This window comes from Gossypium hirsutum, chromosome D05 (genome assembly GCF_007990345.1).
Source record: "Gossypium hirsutum isolate 1008001.06 chromosome D05, Gossypium_hirsutum_v2.1, whole genome shotgun sequence".
Lineage (NCBI taxonomy): Eukaryota > Viridiplantae > Streptophyta > Magnoliopsida > Malvales > Malvaceae > Gossypium > Gossypium hirsutum.
The window spans coordinates 2,698,374-2,718,206 of NC_053441.1; the positions used below are offsets into that span (position 1 = coordinate 2,698,374).

Sequence of the window (19,833 nt, forward strand, 5' to 3'; positions counted from 1 at the left end):
CAATACCCTTCAAATTCAGTTACCCCAATTTTTCTTCTTTCTGGATTTTGGACACAAGTCAAATTCGTAGGATATTGAAGAAGCTACAAACCAGGCCAAGCTTAACAAAAGACCAAGAATCTGACAAAGTTCTTTAGTCATTTTATTCAAATAATAAAATCAGTTGAGCATTGTGCTAGCACAGCAATACAGAATGTTTTTGCTTCTTGCTATTGGTATTAAAAAAAGCAAATAGCCAATGCATAATCAAACAAAAAATCAATTAAGGCTGGAACATGGCAAGAGATCAAAAAAATAATAATTATAATCAGACTGAGAATAAATACTAAAATAGGCATACTCGAGAGTTTTAAAGGAAAATTCACGTAAAAGAAAATTCTTTAACACATTTCAACTAACAGACCAGGGTTCCTATCAAACCCACAGACCAGACCCAATAAAAAAGGGAAAAAGGATTTTCTCCAAACCAATCATGCATGGAATGACGTAAAAAAATTGTAAAAATAAATATAACCCACCAAAACTGCAAACCCCACACTCCCCCCACCTTGTCTTCCAATCAAACATCTCTATATAGTGTGCAGCCATTACAATCTACTGCTGCTTGCATTCTGGAGGCCTCTCACCTTGCTGCCCATCTCCTTGTGCTCTTCCATTCCTCTACACAAGTAGAAGGCACAAATTATTAGGTATAGTTTCAATACGAGGGCTAAAGTATAGGGACCTAAATGATGCGTTATCTGGTTATACCTTATGTGCAGATGATGACTGCAGCGATATTTTCAAGCAATTTAACATGGAACGAATGACAAACTATTATTCAATTTCTCAAAGAACAAATGTGCATATACATATAAGATGCAACAAAAATTTATCTCACGACCATACCTTCTTTTTAGTCTTAGTTTCTTCTTCTTCTTCTTCATCGTCATCGTCATCATCGTCATCCTCCTCATCTTCATCGTCATCATCTTCCTCAATTTCATCTTCATCCTCATCATCCAACTCAAGCTCATCTCCCTGAATAGCCTCTCCCGTAAACCATGACACAGCATGTGGAATAATCTTGTCTCGAATTGTTGACCTACACAAATTAGCAGATGGTATAACGAAAATAGTATTTCAAGTAATGAAATCAACAATTAGAATGACTTATGAATAAAAGCTCATATAAAGCATGCGGAGCAGTTCAAACTGAAAAACAAGGCTAAGAGTAAGATGAAAAGAGAATGCACCCAATGTCATAATCCTGTTCCATTTGATTTTGTAGCTCCTCAGCCTGCACAACAAAGTTAAAAAAAAAAAATTGAGAGCACAACTAATTAATCATCAAAGTCTAAACAGATATGGTGAAGTTAGCCCTACAGCATCTTCATCGATGTCTTCATCATCATCAGGAACTTGAGGAGGATTGAAGAAGTTGAAGAAACTTTCACAATCTTCAGTTTTAGTGATTTGCTTGGCATTCTTTGAACCCTTCTTAGGCTTCTTTTTAAGGAGCTTTTGTGTTAAGCATTTTCCTGGATACCATTCAATCTCCGTCCTACAAATTAAGTTAATATTCAATTAAACAAAGTAAGAAGCATGTAAGCAGATAATTCAAAAAGAAATTTCCAAAATAAGAGTGTATGTATTTACCCAATAGCTTTCTCTAGTATAGGTTCATCTTCATCAATCATGTGATATGTCTTTGTCAACACGGTATTTTTGAAATACAGATTAGTATCAAAGTAAAACTCAAGCTTGAATCCTTTGGGTTCCTCTATCCTATACCACTTAATATCCCTGAGGTATTTGAGAGCCCCTTCATCACGCTCGGTGATCTAATTCCAAACACGAGAAGTAAAATGAGATTCCAACAAGAAAAATGTATCAAGATGGCAATTACAAATGGATAACACCAACCTCTTCAGAAAGCACTTCATTATTTTTCATTGCATTAAGCCAAAAATCAGGTACTCCTTTCTCTGCATAAATCATAATTGCATAAACATTCATACACATGGAAAGGAAGGATCCAAACGAGAAAAAAGGTAGGGCACAATTATAAAATAAGATCATACCTTCGGCAGCTTTATCCTCTCCTTGGTCCATGGCAGCTTCATCAGTAGTTCCATTGGCTTCACCAACACCATTCACAATATCATATCGCTACAAACATAAGATGATCAACCAGTCAGGAAATAAATAACAGTAACTGATAAAGAAAAAAAGACATACAGAAACAAAATTGAAAAGGCCAACCTTGGCATATAAGGGCTGATATAGTTTCTGGTATTTAGCTTCAAGTGCTGCTCTCTCCTCAAAAAACTTAGCCTCTAACTCATCATGCTGGCCCTGTTAAAGAAATTAAAAGAACCCAAACCATCAAAATCGTAACTCAAATAAATTAAAATTAGATTACAACAATCAATACAAGAAAGATAAGAATAGTAGCTATACATCAAGAACATACAACTTTCTGCTCTATCAAAATATTGAATTAAAACTTGCACATAACCATAAAAATCAGATGACACTCAAGTTTCTTAAGGACGGAAGCAAATCCGGCCGCAAGTCCCATTGGTGCGGAAAAACAAATTGAACCATGTGTAATAATATTCTAATAGTTCAGGTCACAGTTACAATAACAATAAGTTGAGCAAGTGAGAACATGCCTGGATCTCTCTGAGAACTTCCACACGCTTCTTGACATCCGGAGATAGTCTTTCCAGCATCTCGGTGTGGTGTCGAGAAAGATTCTGAAGTTTATTCTACAAATCACAACATCAAAAGTCAAGAACACTAAAAATATATAAAATCTTTCTTAAAAAAGAAAATAAAAATGTCGGCAGGCACCGACCTTGAGATCGTTTAGGAGATCAGCTCGAGCTAACTCGTTAATAACTGCAAAAAGAAGGAGAAGAAGAAGAAGAAGAATATAGATAACAAGTAAGTGAAGCGAAAAAAGAACTAAGTAGTAGAAGTAGAACTTTAGAAGAGAAATAAATTACCACCGCCGAGATCGGACATGTTAACGTTAGCACTCGTGGATGAATTTCCAGAAATTGAAAGGGGAAGAGCAAGCTAAAACCTTAGATAAAACCCTAGATTGAAAGGGGTGGGGCGAAAGGGTGTTTTGAAAGGGTTTGAGTGGGAGGCTTATAATAAAACTGTTGCCTCACTTCAAATCCTTTCCCCGTAATTAAAACCTAAACTCCCATCCCTTTTATTGTTGAGCCCGCGGTTTATTTTATTGTTTTTAGATTTTTAAAAATTTATTAACAAGTATATTCTTTTTATCTGGAAAATCTATAAAGGTTAAATTCTATTATTAGTCCTTAGACTGTGTATAAGTTGTATATTTAGTCTCTATATTCTAATTTAGTATTTTTAATCTCTTTTTTTCAAATTTTAATCTTGACGAAACGGTAACTGTTAAATTCTATTTTCTAAAATCTGATGCTACAAACATATTTTCATGTGTAATATCATGTTAGCTTGCTATTTTCACATATTACTTACATAAAAAAAGTCAGTTAATAGCAATGTTGTTTGAATCGGACCGGATTAGGAACTAATCGAGGTAACGGTTTAGAGAGTGGTTTTGAATCGATTAGATCGAAAATTGTTACAAACTGGTTGAACCGACTAAAAACTGAATGAATTTGCAGTTGAATCGAGTTTTTAAATTTTTATTAATTTTTTAATTAAATTAATTGAACCGGTCAGATCGACAAACCGGTGGCTTGATCGATTCGAGCATCGATTTGGTTTAAAAAATATTGGTTAATAGATTTAACATATGTTGTTCTGCGTCAAGAGTGAAATATCAATTTTTGAAAAGTATAAATAGTAAGAATGGTCCAATTGAAGAACATAAACTAAATATATAACTTAGCACGTTGTGTAAGACTAATAACACGATTTAATCAATGCTACTTTTTGGATTGGGATTGAAATCTTAAAATTGAAAAAGTACAAAGGTTAAAATTAACTAATTTGAGAAGTTAAACGATAAAATTTGACTGCATTGAATCCACAATTTAGACAAAATATGGATACTAATATTAGAATTTGACCATCTATAAGACTAAAAAGAATGTTGCATTATACGTGCATATTCGGAAGAAAATCGAGGCATGAGAATATTTCAAAATTACCTTACTTGTAAAATATACTTCCTCTCATGCCATAAAAAATATCATATCCTTATTATTATTTTATCATTTTGCCATACACCGCTAACTAAGTGATATAAAAAATAAAAAGGATAATCATATTTGATATTTATACTTTTATAAATTATTTAATGTAATATTTGTACTTTAAAAATGTTCAATATGACATTTGAATTATCAATGTATTTAGTATGGTACATTTATTTTCATAAAATGTTCAATTCAATAGTTATACTTTAAAAATCTCCATTAAAGTAACACTATCAACGTGTTTTATTGTGGTACCTGATACTGACATTATTAGTGAATCGCTAAATTAATTAATAAAAATTGGACACGTATGTAAACTCATATGAAGATTATCAAACGTAACCAAACTAATATCATTAGGAAAAAATTGATAATATCTCGTAATTTGAATAATATCTTATTCCTTCCTCAAAGGGAATAATGGTATTAAGTTTTCATAAAAAGATATGCTACCTTAAGTACACTTAATTTGTGAGCTGTGAGTTTGCTAACCTTACCTTCATTCATATACTTAGTACAAGTTTTAAAAGCTCAATTAAGCTTTGTATTCATACAAAATAGTAAACAATGAATGAGTACGAATAAAAAATTTCATTCCATTTTTCTTCTAGCGCATGTATTTCATATCAAACATAAATTTAACCAATTTACAAGGGTTAAACCTGTAATTTACATATTTATCTGTAAACGGAGATATCAAGTAATTTTCAAAACTTAAAAGGTTCAAGTGTTAAAACCAAACATTTGGGCGGTAAACGTCTTATCATTATTTGATATGAAGCATGCTGATACACCCAATAAGTAATAAGCAATTATACTACTCGAGCAGCAAGCACCTTATTCTGCAAATATCATGCAGGAAAATCCACATGAGATAAACGACTACAATAGAGAAAACAAGAAACCTAGCAATAATTTCAACATGGTTGGTTCAGTATTGTAAAGGGAATTCAAGATCCAAAATAGTTGTCATTGGATCACATTTAATTGAACTAATCTTGTACGCAGGGCCAGGCCACTGGAAATAAGCTGGCAGTTTCTGCAAATGGCAAATGTTATTTTTCAGACAAAAATTTACAATCATCCAATATAATCCACCTTTTCATTTTTCTCAACTTTTAGATATTGCAGAGTGAGGAGTCTTAGGGATAATATTAACTTTTCATGCAGAGTTTGACTCATCAACAGCCTCATATTCGCCACTTTTTTCTTGGTTGCCAGCAATTGGTTTCTCTTCGTTTAAAACACGACCGGTCATAGGATCAACGGGACGCGTGTCACGTGGTCCACCCTTGCGTCCCATTGCCACCATGGGTGGCGGAGGCAATACTCCAGCTCGGAAAAGGATGCGTTGCACCGGCTCTGAAGGCTGTGCCCCAACTGATAACCAATACCTGTAAAAAAACAATGACATTATAAATTTTTATTGATTGCAGAGCACAAAAACAGGTCTATTATATTGGGTGGTTTCACTGCCAATTACAGAAGTTGCTAAGCTTATGCACTAAAAGTAATTCATCGCATTCTCCGGAACAATAAAAAAAGTTAGTACTACTGTGGGATTCCCCCCCCCCCTCCTCCTTTCTACAAAACTTAACATATTGAGCAACCAAGGGATACAACATTCAATTACAGGAATCCAAGGACCTACAGGAAGCACTTAATGTCTCAACTAATATAAACAAAAATGTTGACTTGTAACTTGTTCTGCTTTCTAAAATCTGAATATTCCATGAACTATTTTTATGTTAAATCGAGTTAACTCTAGCTGAACTGAATTGCATCCTCCTTTGAGCAACTCCTCAAGATAGTTCTTACAGCTTCTAGGACTCTCCTTTGGTATAAAAATGCATTAATGATGAAGCAAATATAAGAGCTGCAAGCTTCCATTCACACTAATTAGTAATTACGTAGCACATCCTCTTCAAGTGTTCATATCATTTTTTTTAAAATATAATGATTTGATTCCCATATTCTGCCATCCTTGATTGCCTGCCAACTTCCAACCAGAAAGCATTTCTTCTTCACAGCTCGTTAATCCTTTCACTCTATTACCTTATAACAATAATGTATACATTCAGAAGATTTTCTTTATAAATCACATCAGTAAGCTCCCTCTTATCCTTTAACTATCAAGGTCAGAGCCAGACAACCAAAGAAATAAACCCTACGTTGTTTCTACTCAACAAAAATTTGAAAAACACTACTCACTATAGCAATCTTGAAACTGAATCCATGGCGTTTGTAATCCACCACAAGACCTCACAAATTTAGAAATTCACAATGAAAGATACTTCTAATTCTCGACAATGTGATAAACCCAAAAGGTAATATCTCCAAATGGGAAAATATATATATGATGAGAAGTAGAGAATAGAGTGAAAGAATGAAGCTTACTTGACTCTTTCAAAGTTAAGACCCATTCGTTTACCTCCGTCTTGGCCTGTACAAAAGAAACAGATGAAATAGAAATTTATTATTAGCAGTTACGCTAATTCAATCAGCTGTCCTTTGATTTCAAGGGTAAAAAATAATGGTGATCAAAGATTAATAAGCGGAGAAAGAGGAAGAAGACCTGGCAAAGGATTGTAGTAACCAAGGACCTCGAGATGCTTCCCATCTCTTGGGGATCTGCTATTGGCAGCCATCACCCTATAAAATGGCTTGTTCTTACATCCGAACCTAGACAATCGAATCCTCACTACCATTTTTCTTCTTTCACATAGTCTCTTAGCTTCTTACCGATATGATTCGATAACCAGTTCAACAAACACTGCTGCTTTGCTAGGGTTTTGGATTTTGTTGTTCTTTTTTTTTTTTTTAATTATTTACTTCCCAAAGTAAAACGGTTCGAAGCGTCTAACTCTAACGCACCCAACGGCGTCGTTTCAGTGACAGCGTATTAACGCTAGCGCTTCGTGAACCTTGGAGGAAAAGCCTTGAAATGGCGGTCCCGCATTAACTTCGAAGGACAAAAACAGAAAATATGTTTAAATTTAAAAAAGGATAAAAAAGAAAAAAAACCCTTTAGTAGGGTTTTAAGTCCGCAAAAATAACTGTGAGAGAGGGAATTTAGAAGTTAATTTTTGGCGGAAAAGATGGAAGAACCGCAAGAGGCAGGCGTAGGAGATCCCTTTTCGTTCCCTCCTCATCGCCGATCGCATCTCAGGAGCGTAACTTACCGTAATCTTGTTCGACTCATGTCCCTTTGTTACGGCGATTCTCCACTAGCCACTGCCCCTCCCATTATTCCTCTTCCACAAACACCTGGTAATGTATTTATTTGAATTCTTCAGATTTTCTTTTACTTCTTTTTAAGAAAATAATAATAAAAGAGGCTGAGTTGAATTTAAAGTAAATCTGTTTTTGTTACCACGCCGATAAAGCAATTAGAATTTGTTTTCATTTGATTTTTGGGAATTGATCATTCACTCCGTTCTTCTTTTAGATAAATACAATCCTGCTTTCTTAAGTAAATACACTAACTTCCTTCAATATTTAGGTTCAGTAACTTTGTTGTTCTTATTTTTTATGTTCTTTGTTTTTGTTGAAGATAATGGTGGTAACCGAGGTGAACAAGGTGGAGATGATGTCAGGGAGCCTGGCGAGTCGATTGTCTCAGATGGTAGGGAGCCTGTAAGTATGGTGGCTAATGGAGGTTCTGAAGGTGCTGTTTTCCGGGACAAGGGCTTGAATGACACACAAATGGTAATAGATGAAATTGAGCAGATAATGGGGATGGACGATGGTCAGGATTTATTTGATCAAAATGATATGATGGTTAATAGTAGCATGGAAGGCAACAGTTTTCAGGATGGAGAGATTGGTCGGGAACAAATGCTAATGGCTGATTTAGAAAATATCATGAAAGGCAATGAAGATTGTCATCAGATTAGTAACTGCTCAGCCGCAACATTGGGCCAGAATCAGGGTGATAATTGTCCGGGCATATTGTTGAATAATCAAGATGAACATAATGATTGTCCACCTGTTGTTATGGAATCTGGAACAGTTGGTCAGACACAAGTAGACATGGAAGGTGGTAATCAAAAGAATATCGACCCCTTTGGAATCTCTTCAAATAAGAGTTTGGCAATTGAAGTATCAAAATTGAGTGGGAAAGTCAAAGACCAAAGTTCATCGTTGAAGACTAACTTGATGCATGAGAAAAATGAAATTCAGCAAAAAGAGATGGAATTGGAGAACATAATCCCCTCCAATGAGGGAACGTGTTCTCCTGGTCCAGTGGTTGAAAAAGGAGAACTTGAAGAGGGAGAAATTTTTGGTGAGAGTCTGCTTGTGAATGAGTCAATTGATATACTCTTAGATGATGCTGTAGTATCAGAAAAAAAGGTAGATGGTGCTGTGGTATCAGGAAAAAAGGTGGAGGAGACGCTAATTTCTGGAGGCACCTTTGATGACAAACACCCTTATTGCAATGAAGAAAGCACCGTTAATGATGGAACTTCTGAGTTTACTTTCGTTAATACAACTGTTGCTCCAATTGAAAACAAAGTTACACCCGGGGAATTTAAAGGAAGTGAGACAGGTCAGATGGTGTATGAACTAGGAATGATGCAAAGAAAGGAATGTAGTGGAAAGATTCAGAAGCAAATTGGACACAAAAATACAGTCATTGAAACTAAATTGAAGGTATGGCTCTAACCTGCAATTTTTTTTTCCGTTTAGGGACCATCTGCAATTATGAACTTGTTTAGTTACGTTTGGTAACATCTGTCATTGCCATCCTCTTTCTGAGCTTGCCTTTTCATGTGAGGTTTCTCTATGATATGAAGATGGTGCCATTTTATTTTCTTTGAAATGACTTTCAAAGATCTTCAACATTTTACCTCTTCTTAATTTGAATAAATCAAGAATGGCTCCTATCATCAACTTAAGAATTTGACATACAGGATGTTAGGTCATGATTTTACAGCTATTTTTTGCTACAACATGACAATGCTTTTCATAGCTTCCTCCTTTGTATCGCTTTCTCACCATTCTTTACCATTGACCAATGCCAAATCTTAAAGATCTAGAACAGTTCCAACTGATAAATAGTTTATCAAAAGTAAAACAGTAAACTATGTTCACTTCTTTGTCTTTCTCTCTTCTTTTCACACACATGCTCTCACAAATGCACATATGAGCAACTGCATTTTCGTGCACCAAAAGACATGAAATGAGTTCAAGAGTCTGCCAGAAATCTTTGTGTGGAAGGTATATGAGGGCGTATGAACTAGGTTATTTACAATTATGTTGTCAAAATAGTATTGGTCTGAGAGTTCTGACATGTGACAAGTACAATTTCTCCTATTTTTTGCAGAAGGATGTTGGTCTCAGCAATAAGAAAAAGCAAATTCTGAATCCTGCACAGAAGAAAGAAAAGAAAAAGGTACTTCAGTTTGCTATTTTGTATTTTTGAACTTTTAAATAGACTCTTATTAGCTAACTTTACAGCTCATGGTTCAAGTTAATTTCTCCGAAGATCAAATCTGCACTTTTTAGTCATATAAGAATTAGCTTTCATGTTTTCCTTACATTCTCTCAATGCTCTTCAAAGGTATAAATGATTCACTTATTATGGTTCTGTTCTGCAGAAGAATAAACGAAAGAAAAGAGCAGAGAAAAACCGGCAGCTTGGTGTTAAAAGGTTGAAACTGCAGACAGTTCTGAAACCAAAAACTGTAACATATTGTCGCCATTATCTGAAAGGAAGATGTCATGAGGTTATACTTCTACTTCTTTAACTAATTTTCTCAAACATGTTTTCTATGTTGCTATGGTATTAAGTGGCCTAAATATCATTTTTCCACACAGGGTGAGAAGTGCAAATTTTCACATGATACAGTACCTTTGACAAAATCTCAGGTATAGTCATCACTCATTTGGCTTGGTTACCTTGTTTATATTATGCAAGTAGCTGCATTCTGTTATAATTCATTGTTTTCTTGGTACCTGTTTGTTAGATTTTTTTTGTTATAGATTGACTTATAGATTGTTGCTATTACTAATTACTATTGGCAACAACTTTTGTAGTTCTATTCATTTTGCATCTTTCTAGTTAAGAATCTGTAAAAAAAAATTTTACAGCTGATAGGAACACAAGTTGCATAGATTTTTATGTCCTTAGTTTGAATAATTGAATTTTAATTCTCTCTCTCTCTCTCTCTCTAGCTTTGCTTGTCTTACAATGTTTTTGATTCCATTTTTGCAGCCTTGCAGTCATTTTGCACGTCAGTCATGCATGAAGGGAGATGATTGTCCATTTGATCACCAGCTCTCCAAGTATCCCTGTATCAATTATACGACTAAAGGTTCCTGCAGCAGAGGTGATGATTGTTTGTTTTCACACAAGGTAACCTTATTTCTCAAAAGAAACAGCACTAGATTTTCAATTATTTGATTTTGGATGGGTAATAATGACTTTGTTTTCATCTCAGAAGCCACTGGAGGGAGATGTTGCATCTTTGACCGTTGCTCCTGATCTTCCACTGAAGTCATCATTGCAGAGTGATTCTGATGTAGGACTGAATATCAGCAGAGCTCCACCTAAGAATGCTAATGCCTTGTCCTATTCTCTAGGAGGTTTTTCTGACAAAAGCAAAAAACAAATTGTGGCAGATACTCCCTCTAAAACACCTAATCTTGCTTGCAAAGGCGTAAACTCTCTTTTTGTTTCAAAATCATCTATCGCTGAATCAATTCAACTTAATCAAGGCAGCTCATCTCAAAAGATGAATGAAAGTGGAAGAGTTGGAAGTCAAAGTAATCAAAGGATGTTAGGCGTCCGTGGTCCTGCTTCAAAGCCATCTGTGGCAGAATCAAGTAAATTTATCCTAGGTAGCTCATCTCTGAAGATGAATGGAAGTGGCAGACTTGGGATTCAGGGCCACCAAAGTGAATCACACAAAATTCAGAATGGGAATGATAGTCCAAAGAAAAAGCCAGAAATGGTACCAAGGGGTATAAATTTTCTATCGTTTGGAAAATCTTCTTTAGAAGATTCCACTAGGAAAGTTAGTTTGGCGAATGGGGCAGATGGATATAAGCAACAACCCAGTGATATTGAAGGTGGTGGAGGTAAATTCAGCAGTCAGCTTACCCCAAGTACATCAAGTACAGATAAAAAGAAAAGTCATCCAGCAGTGGTGCCACCGGGAATAAATCTCACTCTGGGAAAACTGGTTAGCTCTGGAAGTAGTACATCATCTAGCTTGCCTAACTGTTCAGATAATGTTAACAATGGATCGCTTCCAAAGATTAATTATATAGCTGGTGAACAGCGCAACTCAAGTGCAATGTCATATAAGTTGCCGGTTTCTCCACAAACTTCAGGTCAATCCTCAGAGTGGTTAGCACATAAAAGCACTCCAAATGCTCGGGAAGCACTCATTTCTACTCTAGCAGTGGCAAAAAAGTTTGATGATGTCAAGGGTAAATCTGTTCATGGAAGTCAACAGTTGTCTGACAAACAATTCAACTCCAATGCAAACCCATGGAAGATGCCAGCTTCCCTGCTCACTACAGGTCAATCATCAGAGAAGATAACACCTAAAAGCACACCAAATTCATCTCAGAAGGCTCTGATGTCTACTCTAGCTTTTGCAACAATGTTTGAGTTTGGAATGAAGAAAAATCAGTCTGCTATTAGAACTGCAGTTAATAGTGAAACAGGGGATAGCAGAACAGGTGAAGGAACAAAAACTGACACAGCAAAAACTTCGAAGCTTTTGGACATTTTGTCTAGTGTTGGCAGCAAAATAAAGTAGAAATGAATACCAACTTTATAATGGTTAATATCGCAGTAGCATTTGATTTGAAAACGGGTTTTGATTTTGGGGTTTGGGGTGGGCAGGATATTGCACAGGTGAATGAGAATTGATTAAAGCTGTAAAGAGGCATTTCGGGTTAGTGTCATCTGTATATCTGTTATTATAGACATTCATTTCAGTTATTAATTGACAGGGTTGAGGCCAACTGTTGAGCATACATTATTCATGGCATAGGCAGGTTGTCATCGCCCTGGCTTTACCAATTGACGGAGGTGAAATCCTTACTTTTCCCAAGAAATTCATTAGTCGACATCTTCTCATTCCATATTATAAAATCAGGCTAGTAGTAATGTTGTCAGGTATACTATCCAGCTATCCAACGAGTTTAAATCCAGCATGGAGCAGCCTTTAAGAATCTCAAGTTTTGAGCAAAATATCTGCGGCTGCAGACTTGCAGTAGGGTTTCTCTTATCATCTCCCCGCCATTACTTTTTCATGAGAAAGATTGGTATTCTCCTTTTTAGTGATTTTATGTTGGCTTTAAGCTAGTGGTGTGCAGCCCTCAAGACCTTTACATTTTCCGACTACTGGCTTGAACCAAAAGAAGCATCGTTGATGAGCTTGTGAGTGCAGATCTCTTTACAAATTTTGCCGGCTAAATTTAGTTTTGGATTCGATGAAAATGGTTAAACGTTTGCATGTTGTTGTTGTCTCTGGTTCAGGAACCGAAATTTAAAATTGGTCTCTGCCACTTCGTAATTACTTAGTTTTGAAATGATTCTAAATATTGGTGTATACAGGAATCTACCATGGGGGGAATAACCCATGGGTCAGGAAAGGTGAAATCTAGACTTGGCCGGGCTGAGCTTGGAATAGATTTGACATTTGAGTCCAGTTTGGATTATTGTTTAATGAATAAAAATATTTTTAAAATAAATTATTTATCAATAATTATTTTGGGCCTTTTGGGTTTTTAATGCTGGGTTTTGGATGCGTAAACTTTTTTGTTAATTAAACCGTCTGGTCTAAATCCGCCTTATAATCAGGTGTAGTGCAGCCCATTGCCTTTAATTTTGGAACAAAGTCCGCATTCATTTTATAAGCATTAATTTGTTAAAATTATCCGTGAATTAGATCGGTGGAAAGTGACATCAGAATCATCTACGGTCAACAAATATTTATAATGATAGGTGAATGGTTCCTCAAGCTCGGGCACCATGATTCGAGAGTGACATGGCAATGGTATTGGGAGGTATGAATTACAGATAGGGCAAAGGCAGGCGCAGAGGTAGACCCAAAAAACGATGATGGATGACACACTTGACTTTGAAAGCATCAATCATGAATCCACTGTCGTTGCTTCAATTCAATGCCTTTACATCTCGGCCGTAGTTAGATGAAATAAAAGCATTTGAAGGAAAGTGAACAAATTAATTTTATAATTTGATTAAGCTCCGTTATGTAATTAATTGCCATACCCGTAGATGATCAAATAAGCACATCACCTCAATTTTGTTCTTGTTGATTAGTTGTGAAAGCCTAAAGTTGATCGTGTATTGTTTCAATGATGATGCCTCAATGTCGCTTACCTTTAAGCTGGAAAGCTGAATCAGCAAATAGGCACCAATATATGTCTAATCAGCATAGCCTTGGTATGAATGCTTGCACAACTTTGCACTTGGTTTCAAACTGGATTAATTACAGTTGCTTCCACCTTTAATTTTTGTATTCTATTACTTTAAAAAGGAATTTATCCTCTTGTCTATCATATTAAATATGGTGACAGCACCCTAAAAAAGATATGGTCACATTATTGTTTTAGGTCATTAAAGTTCCATGCGACCCGGGCATATTTTAATTAGGTTGTGATATTCGGTCATTGTTGCATAATTCAATTATAATCGAGTTTATTTATCGGATTAGATTAATTCATCTAATTTATTGATCATTAAAATTAGTATTTGGTTTGTGCATTCCATTTCTTAGAAAAAGAAGAGTGCCCAAGGTGTAAGAGAGAAATGAATGATGTTTGAGTTTGGATAATATGAGGGCTCCGCCCTGCACTGTTTGGCGTATACTATCCTTCCTGCCAATTTGCTAATGTGTTTTAACTATCAAACAACGTGAGTTGTTTGGACTTAGACTACCATTCATTGTATTTGTTGATATAGTTACAACTTAGTTTTTGACTGACCTGAAATGTGGAACAAAACAACAAAAACACTCTTCCATCAATATCGATTAAAGACCAATCCCTTTGGCTTTTAGACACGAAAACAAATTAAAGAGATGCCTATCCATCCGCATCGGTTGGATGGATAAATGAACCAGTTTTTAAAACAACAAAAGCATGTTAATCAATTGAAGTAAACAAGTCTACAAGTTTATCTTGTAGGTAGAATTCTTTTAGATTATAGTAATTTTTTAGTTTATCTTATGGATATGTAAAAAGTTAATTAATAAAATATGTTGCAAGTAAATAAGAGGAGCAGATTAAGCCACGATCTTACTCTTTATTTTTCCTTTGCTAAAAAGGTCCAAACAATAAATGAAATGCCCAGCAAATCTGACACTCGGTCTTCGGTGCCACTTGTACGGCACCATCGTAACTGGTAGTTCTGAAATCTGAATGTGATGTTGCTAAGGTTTTCGGCTTTTGCCTCCACACCGCATCACTCCATGACGTGGCACCATTCTATCGGTTGAATCCCACCTCATTGTCCCAACACAATGACTCCTTTTTTCCCAAAACGACATCGTTGGACCGACACGTGGCGACCATGCAGGGGGATAACCGAATGCTTGTCGTACTGTAACCGCAAGATCCTGTCCATACAACGGCTAGGAGATGCGATTGCACGGTAAAGATTTTCATCACAGAAAAAGAAAAGAACAAGGAGCTCACCGTTTGCTTTCCCTGCACCCACGTGCCACCGTCTTATTGAAGGGGAATAATTGTAAATAAACCAAAATAAAAGGGTTTAGATTAGGTGGAGACAATGAAAGGATAGCTACAAATGGCAAAAAAGTGAGAAAAGCAAATGAAACGTGGCGACTTATCCTTATGCTTTGGAGTTTAGAGTTAGACAGCCGATATCAGTGTCGTTAATTTCATTTGTTGCTGCCGTATCCACCTTAAAAACCCCTCTAAAAAAAATAAATTGTACTTCTTCAAAAACAAAACGAAACGGTAAACATGGTGGTGCCTGACAATGGAGGCGGAGAAGGGTTATGTTTGAGTTACTCGACGGCGTTTTCGAAGAAAATGGGTGACGAGATTACTCAAATAGAGTCAAATAATATTCTAGTGAAGGAAGAGCCAATAGCTGAAACTAGCGGAGAAGAAGATAATCAAGAGGCTTTGTTGATCAAAGCAGTTAAAGAGGAAGAAGAGGATGATAATGATGATGAAACCGGTGTCGTTGATGATATGATGAACGGTGGGGATTGTAACAACGTCAGCAATAATGGGTCGTCTTCTTCCAGTTCATCTGTTGATTTGCCGAAACCTATGGAAGGATTGAACGAGTCGGGTCCTCCTCCGTTTTTGAAGAAAACATATGAGATGGTAGAGGATCCGGTAACCGACCCGATTGTTTCCTGGAGCATTAACCGCAATAGCTTCATCGTTTGGGATTCTTATAAGTTCTCAGAAGATCTCCTTCCTAAATATTTCAAGCACAAGAACTTCTCCAGTTTCATCCGCCAACTCAACACTTATGTAAGCACTTTTAACCCTTTTTTTATATATCAAAATTTCACTGGGCCTTTAAAATTTTTTTTTTTTTTTAACATTGAGTATATTCTTTTCTGGGATGTTTTAGGGGTTTAGAAAGATTGACTCAGATAGATGGGAATTTGCAAATGAGGAGTTTCAAAGAGGAAAGAAGCATTTGCTGAAAACCATTAAGAGAAGAAGTAGATATAATAGGCAACAACAAGGTGGAGTGAATTGTGCTAATAATTCAACTAGTAATATTGGTTTAGAAGCTGAAGTTGAGATATTGAAGAAAGATCGGAGTATACTGCAACTGGAAGTCTTGAAACTGAGACAACAACAAGAAGAATCAAATCATCAGCTGAGTGCTGTTCATGAGCGGATTCGTTTTGCTGAGTGTAGGCAACAACAAATGTGCAATTTCATTGCTAAAATAGCAAAGTATCCCAGTTTTATTCATCGATTGACTAAGAAAAGGAAGCAGCAAAATATAGAGATTGATGAAGGGGAGTTTAGCTTTAGCAAGAAAGGGAAGTTTCTTGAGACGCAAGTCACAAAGTGCTTGCCTGAGGCTATGGGGATGACTGACCTAAGTGTCAAGTGCAGGAACCAAGTTAATGAAGAGAGATTGAAATCAATACAAGCTGCTGAGATCTCAAAGCTTTTGCCTGATTATACGGAGAAGAACAACAACCAAACCCTTCACGATGAAAAGAGCAGTGAACCAGCGATGTCTTCTGTTTATGATGTTATGTCCGAAAATCTACTAGGGGAAAGCTCAGGTGTTGAGAATGCAAGAAATGAAGAGCTATCATCAGTGAATGATTCCAAGATCTATCTTGAGTTAGAGGATTTAATCAGCTGGAAGCAATGTAGCTGGGGTGGTTTTGCAAGTGAGTTGGTGGAGCAAACTGGCTGTGTCTAACCTAGAGATCCACTCCTTACCAAAACAAAAGTATATATACCTTATTTTATGTGTGCGTGTGTGTGTGTATGTTTTCATGGTTATAATATTATGTATCCGATGTCTTATTAGGCTGCTATTGATTGCAGGAAGGTGAATGGTTGCTTTGGTTGCTGCCTTTCTTTCTTCATCTTCATCGATATAAATGAACAAGGCTCTTCCATGATTATTTGTTGAAGGCAATTTGGAGCTGATGGCAACGAATGTTTCATTAATTATAAACCAGTTAGAGTGTCATAGAATGTTCATATATAGCTTTCTGTATTGTCCTTTTCTTTTTCTTTTTTTCCTTTTAAGGCTGTAAAAATTTCTACACTATACTCTGTAAATACAAACAATCTACTCTTTTTATCATCTACACTTGAAATTTTACCATATTCTGCGACTTCAGTTCAGGTTAAAATCATGGTGCTTACGTATGTGAATGGCAGGAATTCGTATCTTGATTCCATTTTTTAATTAAAAAAAGCAAAATTCATATTACTTGGCTATATGTAGTTTGAACCTAAAAGCTTTTTTGATCGTGATTATGGGATTCGGGCGTTTGTGGTGGTGGTTGAATTTTATTTGATCCTGGAATAATCATCAAAAGTAGGATGCAAGTTGAATTTTATTAATGTTCATGATTTGATTTGATGCTTGGCTAGAAGGCTCAAAGGACAATGATATGAGGTAAAAGTAATGCCACGCCAGTGATTGTGATTAACAGCGATTTTAGGTAAGATTTGCCTCATTGGGAAAGGAAAGAAAGTGGTTCAACAGATGACGCAATTTGTTTCCTACAGAAGCAAATTTGATATCCAATATTATTAAATAATCATAAATAGACCCCACTAACAGAAGCACCGGATTTTATCTACTTCAGCCTCCCCCAAGTGGATCGAGTACGGAGCCTCCAACCTACGGGCCATTCTTCCTCTTCAATAAGTAATTATAATTTTTGTGAAAAAATTATAAAATATGATTGATTTATTTAAAGTTTTCAATTAAGTTACTTTATTTTTAAAATCGTTAATGTATGATTTTTTTTGTAAAATTTTTTGTTTTTTTTCTTTTTTATAATTTAATTTTTTATTAAATAATTTTGAACGTCACAAATCTATAAATGAAAATTCAAATAATTTTTTTCTATAATCTTCAACGTTAGTCGTTAGATTAGCTTTGATCTAATGTATATTATTTTATTCGTAGAAGGATGTTGATTCATCGTACTGATTGTTAAATTGTCACTTGAAACTCACTAACGAGCTTTTAAAAAGAAAACTTAACAACTTAATGACTTAAATTAAAACTTTTGAAATTGAATAACCAAAGCGTAAACTTTTAGTCACATTAGGTGTAATTCACCCTAACTTTTTTTTATATATTTAAAAGCTTGGGTATCGCTTAAAGTCTAAAGTTTAGGTTTCAATTTAAGTAAATCTGTAAGTTGTTTTTATATTTAATTTGATTATTAATTAATCTGAATCCAATTAGTTATTGAATTAATTATTTAATTCAATGGTTGTAATCATCAGAGAAATTAGGTATATGCCATTTTTTAAACAAATTTAATAAATTAGGTCAGTATTTTTCAAATTTAGAAAAATAGATCGATTTTTGTGAGAGAAATTAAAAACGCTTGCATTTTTTTTTGTGAAAGAAAATGAAATAATACAAGCTAAATCATCAAAGGAGCGTCACAAATAATCTTAAGCCTGGACTTCTAGTGTGAACAATCTTGGCTAGGCTATCCGCAATTAGATTACTTTCACTACTCTAGCTTTTTAAGCGTCTAATGAATTCTTCTAATAATGGTAGAATTGGAGATTCCCGAATCATCTTCCATGATAGCTTTAATAGCTTCAATACTATGAGTTTGAATAAGGACCTTTTGTAAACACCTATCTACCGTAAGATTCAGCCCATCCAAAATCCCTCAGAGCTCTGCCTCCAAAACTAAACAATTACCCAAATATCTTGCGAACCCTTTAGTCCACTCTCCCTCCTACGTCAACTGAAAACACTTTCTGCAAGAGGCGCATTTTCAACTTCTCTCTTTTGCCACATAATTGTTTTAGCTTTTCTTTTAATTAAAAATTTTTATTAATTTTTAAAGGGATAAATATCAAAATTATAAATGAACTTTCATTTGATTTAGTTTTCACAAATCACTAACACCGTTATTGAATTAGCATTATTTTAGTTGATATATTGTATACACAAATAATATATTAATCCAATATAAAAATAAACATAGTTATTTATTTCTTTAGACGTGCACAATTGAATCAAAATCAATATTTCATATATATATATATAAACCCCAGATCAAGTTTAATAGGTATAACTGTACCAAATTAAAGTTCATGTATCAAATTACACATTGATATGAAGTTCATATATAAATTTATCATTTATCCCATTTTTAATCAAATCGTTTGAATAGATTGGGTTCAAGGTTGATATGGCAGACTCATTCTGCAGAAAGTATTTTCAGGTAAAATGGGATAGAAACACTTTCTGCAGAGGTGTTTTCAGTTTCTCTCTAAACCGGCCTAATTTAGTAAATTCATTTGTAAAATGTATCAAGTTTGAATTGAAAGAGAGCATTGGCCCGGTGGATGGAGTGAGTGAGGATGTTTTCAATCATTACCGTAAGGCCTTTTTTAATTCTGGGCTTTGGGAATTGTTTGGTTTCAGCAACTTGTAATCATCGGGGTGGGTATAGTCATAGATTTATTTTCCGACGCCCAAATTACTACTTCTATGGTTCCCAAAGGAGAATTACTTGTCAAAACATTAACAGAGTTTTACAATATTTTCTACTTTGTTCTTTATTTATTAAAATGTATTTCTAGTAGTAACCAAATCCTACTCTATAGGAGTTGGATGAATAATCTTTCAATGAGTGAAATAAAATCATCAATGTATGATTTTTAGTTTGGTATGAAACCCTGCCTTACATTGTTAAATCAATAAGTTCCCTATTCATATTGATTGGGTCAACATTAAATAATAACCAAAAAAGGAACTCAAATTTCGTCTTTTCATTTTCATTCAATGTTTCTCCTTTTTTTTTATTAAAACAAAATCCAAAAGCAGCTTTAGTTTATCAGCTAACACTCCCGTGGAGGCGGCTATTTGGATCATTCCAACTACAAAAATATTTTAGGGTAAATTACACTAACAATCACCCAATTTTAA

The 19,833-nt window shown here is 35.1% G+C and overlaps 4 protein-coding genes across 21 annotated transcripts; 2 read left to right on the plus strand and 2 right to left on the minus strand.

The window, feature by feature from the left end:
* Positions 1-288: 288 nt before the first annotated feature.
* Positions 289-3,219, minus strand: LOC107907136 (nucleosome assembly protein 1;2). 2 transcript variants are annotated; one of them, XM_016834383.2, is made up of 12 exons: positions 2,994-3,219; positions 2,843-2,886; positions 2,658-2,753; positions 2,245-2,337; positions 2,064-2,151; positions 1,906-1,967; positions 1,639-1,823; positions 1,366-1,543; positions 1,236-1,279; positions 889-1,084; positions 751-768; positions 289-660 (listed from the first exon to the last, which is right to left on the minus strand). In XM_016834383.2, exons 1-12 carry the CDS (start codon positions 3,010-3,012, stop codon positions 595-597), a joined length of 1,089 nt encoding a protein of 362 aa, XP_016689872.1. In that variant the 5' UTR covers positions 3,013-3,219; the 3' UTR covers positions 289-594. The 2 variants fall into 2 exon arrangements, with proteins under 2 accessions (XP_016689872.1, XP_016689873.1); XM_016834384.2 differs by lacking the exon at positions 751-768.
* Positions 3,220-5,102: 1,883 nt separating this feature from the next.
* Positions 5,103-7,024, minus strand: LOC107907135 (30S ribosomal protein S16-2, chloroplastic/mitochondrial). Its single transcript, XM_016834382.2, has 4 exons — positions 6,766-7,024; positions 6,588-6,633; positions 5,350-5,584; positions 5,103-5,229 (listed from the first exon to the last, which is right to left on the minus strand). The coding sequence occupies exons 1-3, from the start codon at positions 6,896-6,898 to the stop codon at positions 5,353-5,355; spliced, it is 411 nt and encodes a 136-aa protein (XP_016689871.1). The 5' UTR covers positions 6,899-7,024; the 3' UTR covers positions 5,103-5,229; positions 5,350-5,352.
* A 117-nt stretch (positions 7,025-7,141) lies between these two features.
* Positions 7,142-12,898, plus strand: LOC107907134 (uncharacterized). 16 transcript variants are annotated; one of them, XR_005913598.1, is made up of 10 exons: positions 7,142-7,460; positions 7,744-8,843; positions 9,517-9,585; positions 9,791-9,919; positions 10,011-10,061; positions 10,408-10,548; positions 10,634-11,882; positions 12,159-12,237; positions 12,338-12,588; positions 12,766-12,898. XR_005913598.1 is itself a non-coding variant. In XM_016834378.2 (9 exons), the coding sequence occupies exons 1-8, from the start codon at positions 7,289-7,291 to the stop codon at positions 12,197-12,199; spliced, it is 2,952 nt and encodes a 983-aa protein (XP_016689867.2). In that variant the 5' UTR covers positions 7,142-7,288; the 3' UTR covers positions 12,200-12,237; positions 12,313-12,898. The 16 variants fall into 16 exon arrangements, 6 of the variants coding, with proteins under 6 accessions (XP_016689867.2, XP_016689868.2, XP_016689869.2 ...); XR_005913595.1 differs by having other exon boundaries at positions 10,634-12,237; positions 12,325-12,588; XR_005913596.1 differs by having other exon boundaries at positions 10,634-12,060; positions 12,338-12,898.
* Positions 12,899-15,078: 2,180 nt separating this feature from the next.
* LOC107907133 (heat stress transcription factor A-7a-like) lies at positions 15,079-17,001 on the plus strand. 2 transcript variants are annotated; one of them, XM_016834374.2, is made up of 3 exons: positions 15,079-15,686; positions 15,790-16,638; positions 16,737-17,001. In XM_016834374.2, exons 1-2 carry the CDS (start codon positions 15,162-15,164, stop codon positions 16,606-16,608), a joined length of 1,344 nt encoding a protein of 447 aa, XP_016689863.1. In that variant the 5' UTR covers positions 15,079-15,161; the 3' UTR covers positions 16,609-16,638; positions 16,737-17,001.
* Positions 17,002-19,833: the final 2,832 nt, after the last annotated feature.

What these genes read in the sequence shown, in the direction of transcription:
- LOC107907136 (XM_016834383.2), bottom strand. An exon ending in ATGAAGTGCTTTCTGAAGAG is followed by an intron (nt 1,824 to 1,905) that starts GTTGGTGTTATC and finishes GTTTGGAATTAG; the next exon opens with ATCACCGAGCGTGATGAAGG. An exon ending in GAACAGGATTATGACATTGG is followed by an intron (nt 1,085 to 1,235) that starts GTGCATTCTCTT and finishes TAATTTGTGTAG; the next exon opens with GTCAACAATTCGAGACAAGA.
- LOC107907135 (XM_016834382.2), bottom strand. Translation starts at nt 6,898, where the DNA reads ATGGTAGTGAGGATTCGATTGTCTAGGTTCGGATGTAAGAACAAGCCA. An exon ending in TTACTACAATCCTTTGCCAG is followed by an intron (nt 6,634 to 6,765) that starts GTCTTCTTCCTC and finishes TCTTTTGTACAG; the next exon opens with GCCAAGACGGAGGTAAACGA. An exon ending in CTTAACTTTGAAAGAGTCAA is followed by an intron (nt 5,585 to 6,587) that starts GTAAGCTTCATT and finishes GTTTTTTTACAG; the next exon opens with GTATTGGTTATCAGTTGGGG.
- LOC107907134 (XM_041093120.1), top strand. Translation starts at nt 7,289, where the DNA reads ATGGAAGAACCGCAAGAGGCAGGCGTAGGAGATCCCTTTTCGTTCCCT. An exon ending in TACCTTTGACAAAATCTCAG is followed by an intron (nt 10,062 to 10,407) that starts GTATAGTCATCA and finishes CCATTTTTGCAG; the next exon opens with CCTTGCAGTCATTTTGCACG. An exon ending in ATTGTTTGTTTTCACACAAG is followed by an intron (nt 10,549 to 10,633) that starts GTAACCTTATTT and finishes TTTTCATCTCAG; the next exon opens with AAGCCACTGGAGGGAGATGT.
- LOC107907133 (XM_016834374.2), top strand. Translation starts at nt 15,162, where the DNA reads ATGGTGGTGCCTGACAATGGAGGCGGAGAAGGGTTATGTTTGAGTTAC. An exon ending in TCCGCCAACTCAACACTTAT is followed by an intron (nt 15,687 to 15,789) that starts GTAAGCACTTTT and finishes GGGATGTTTTAG; the next exon opens with GGGTTTAGAAAGATTGACTC.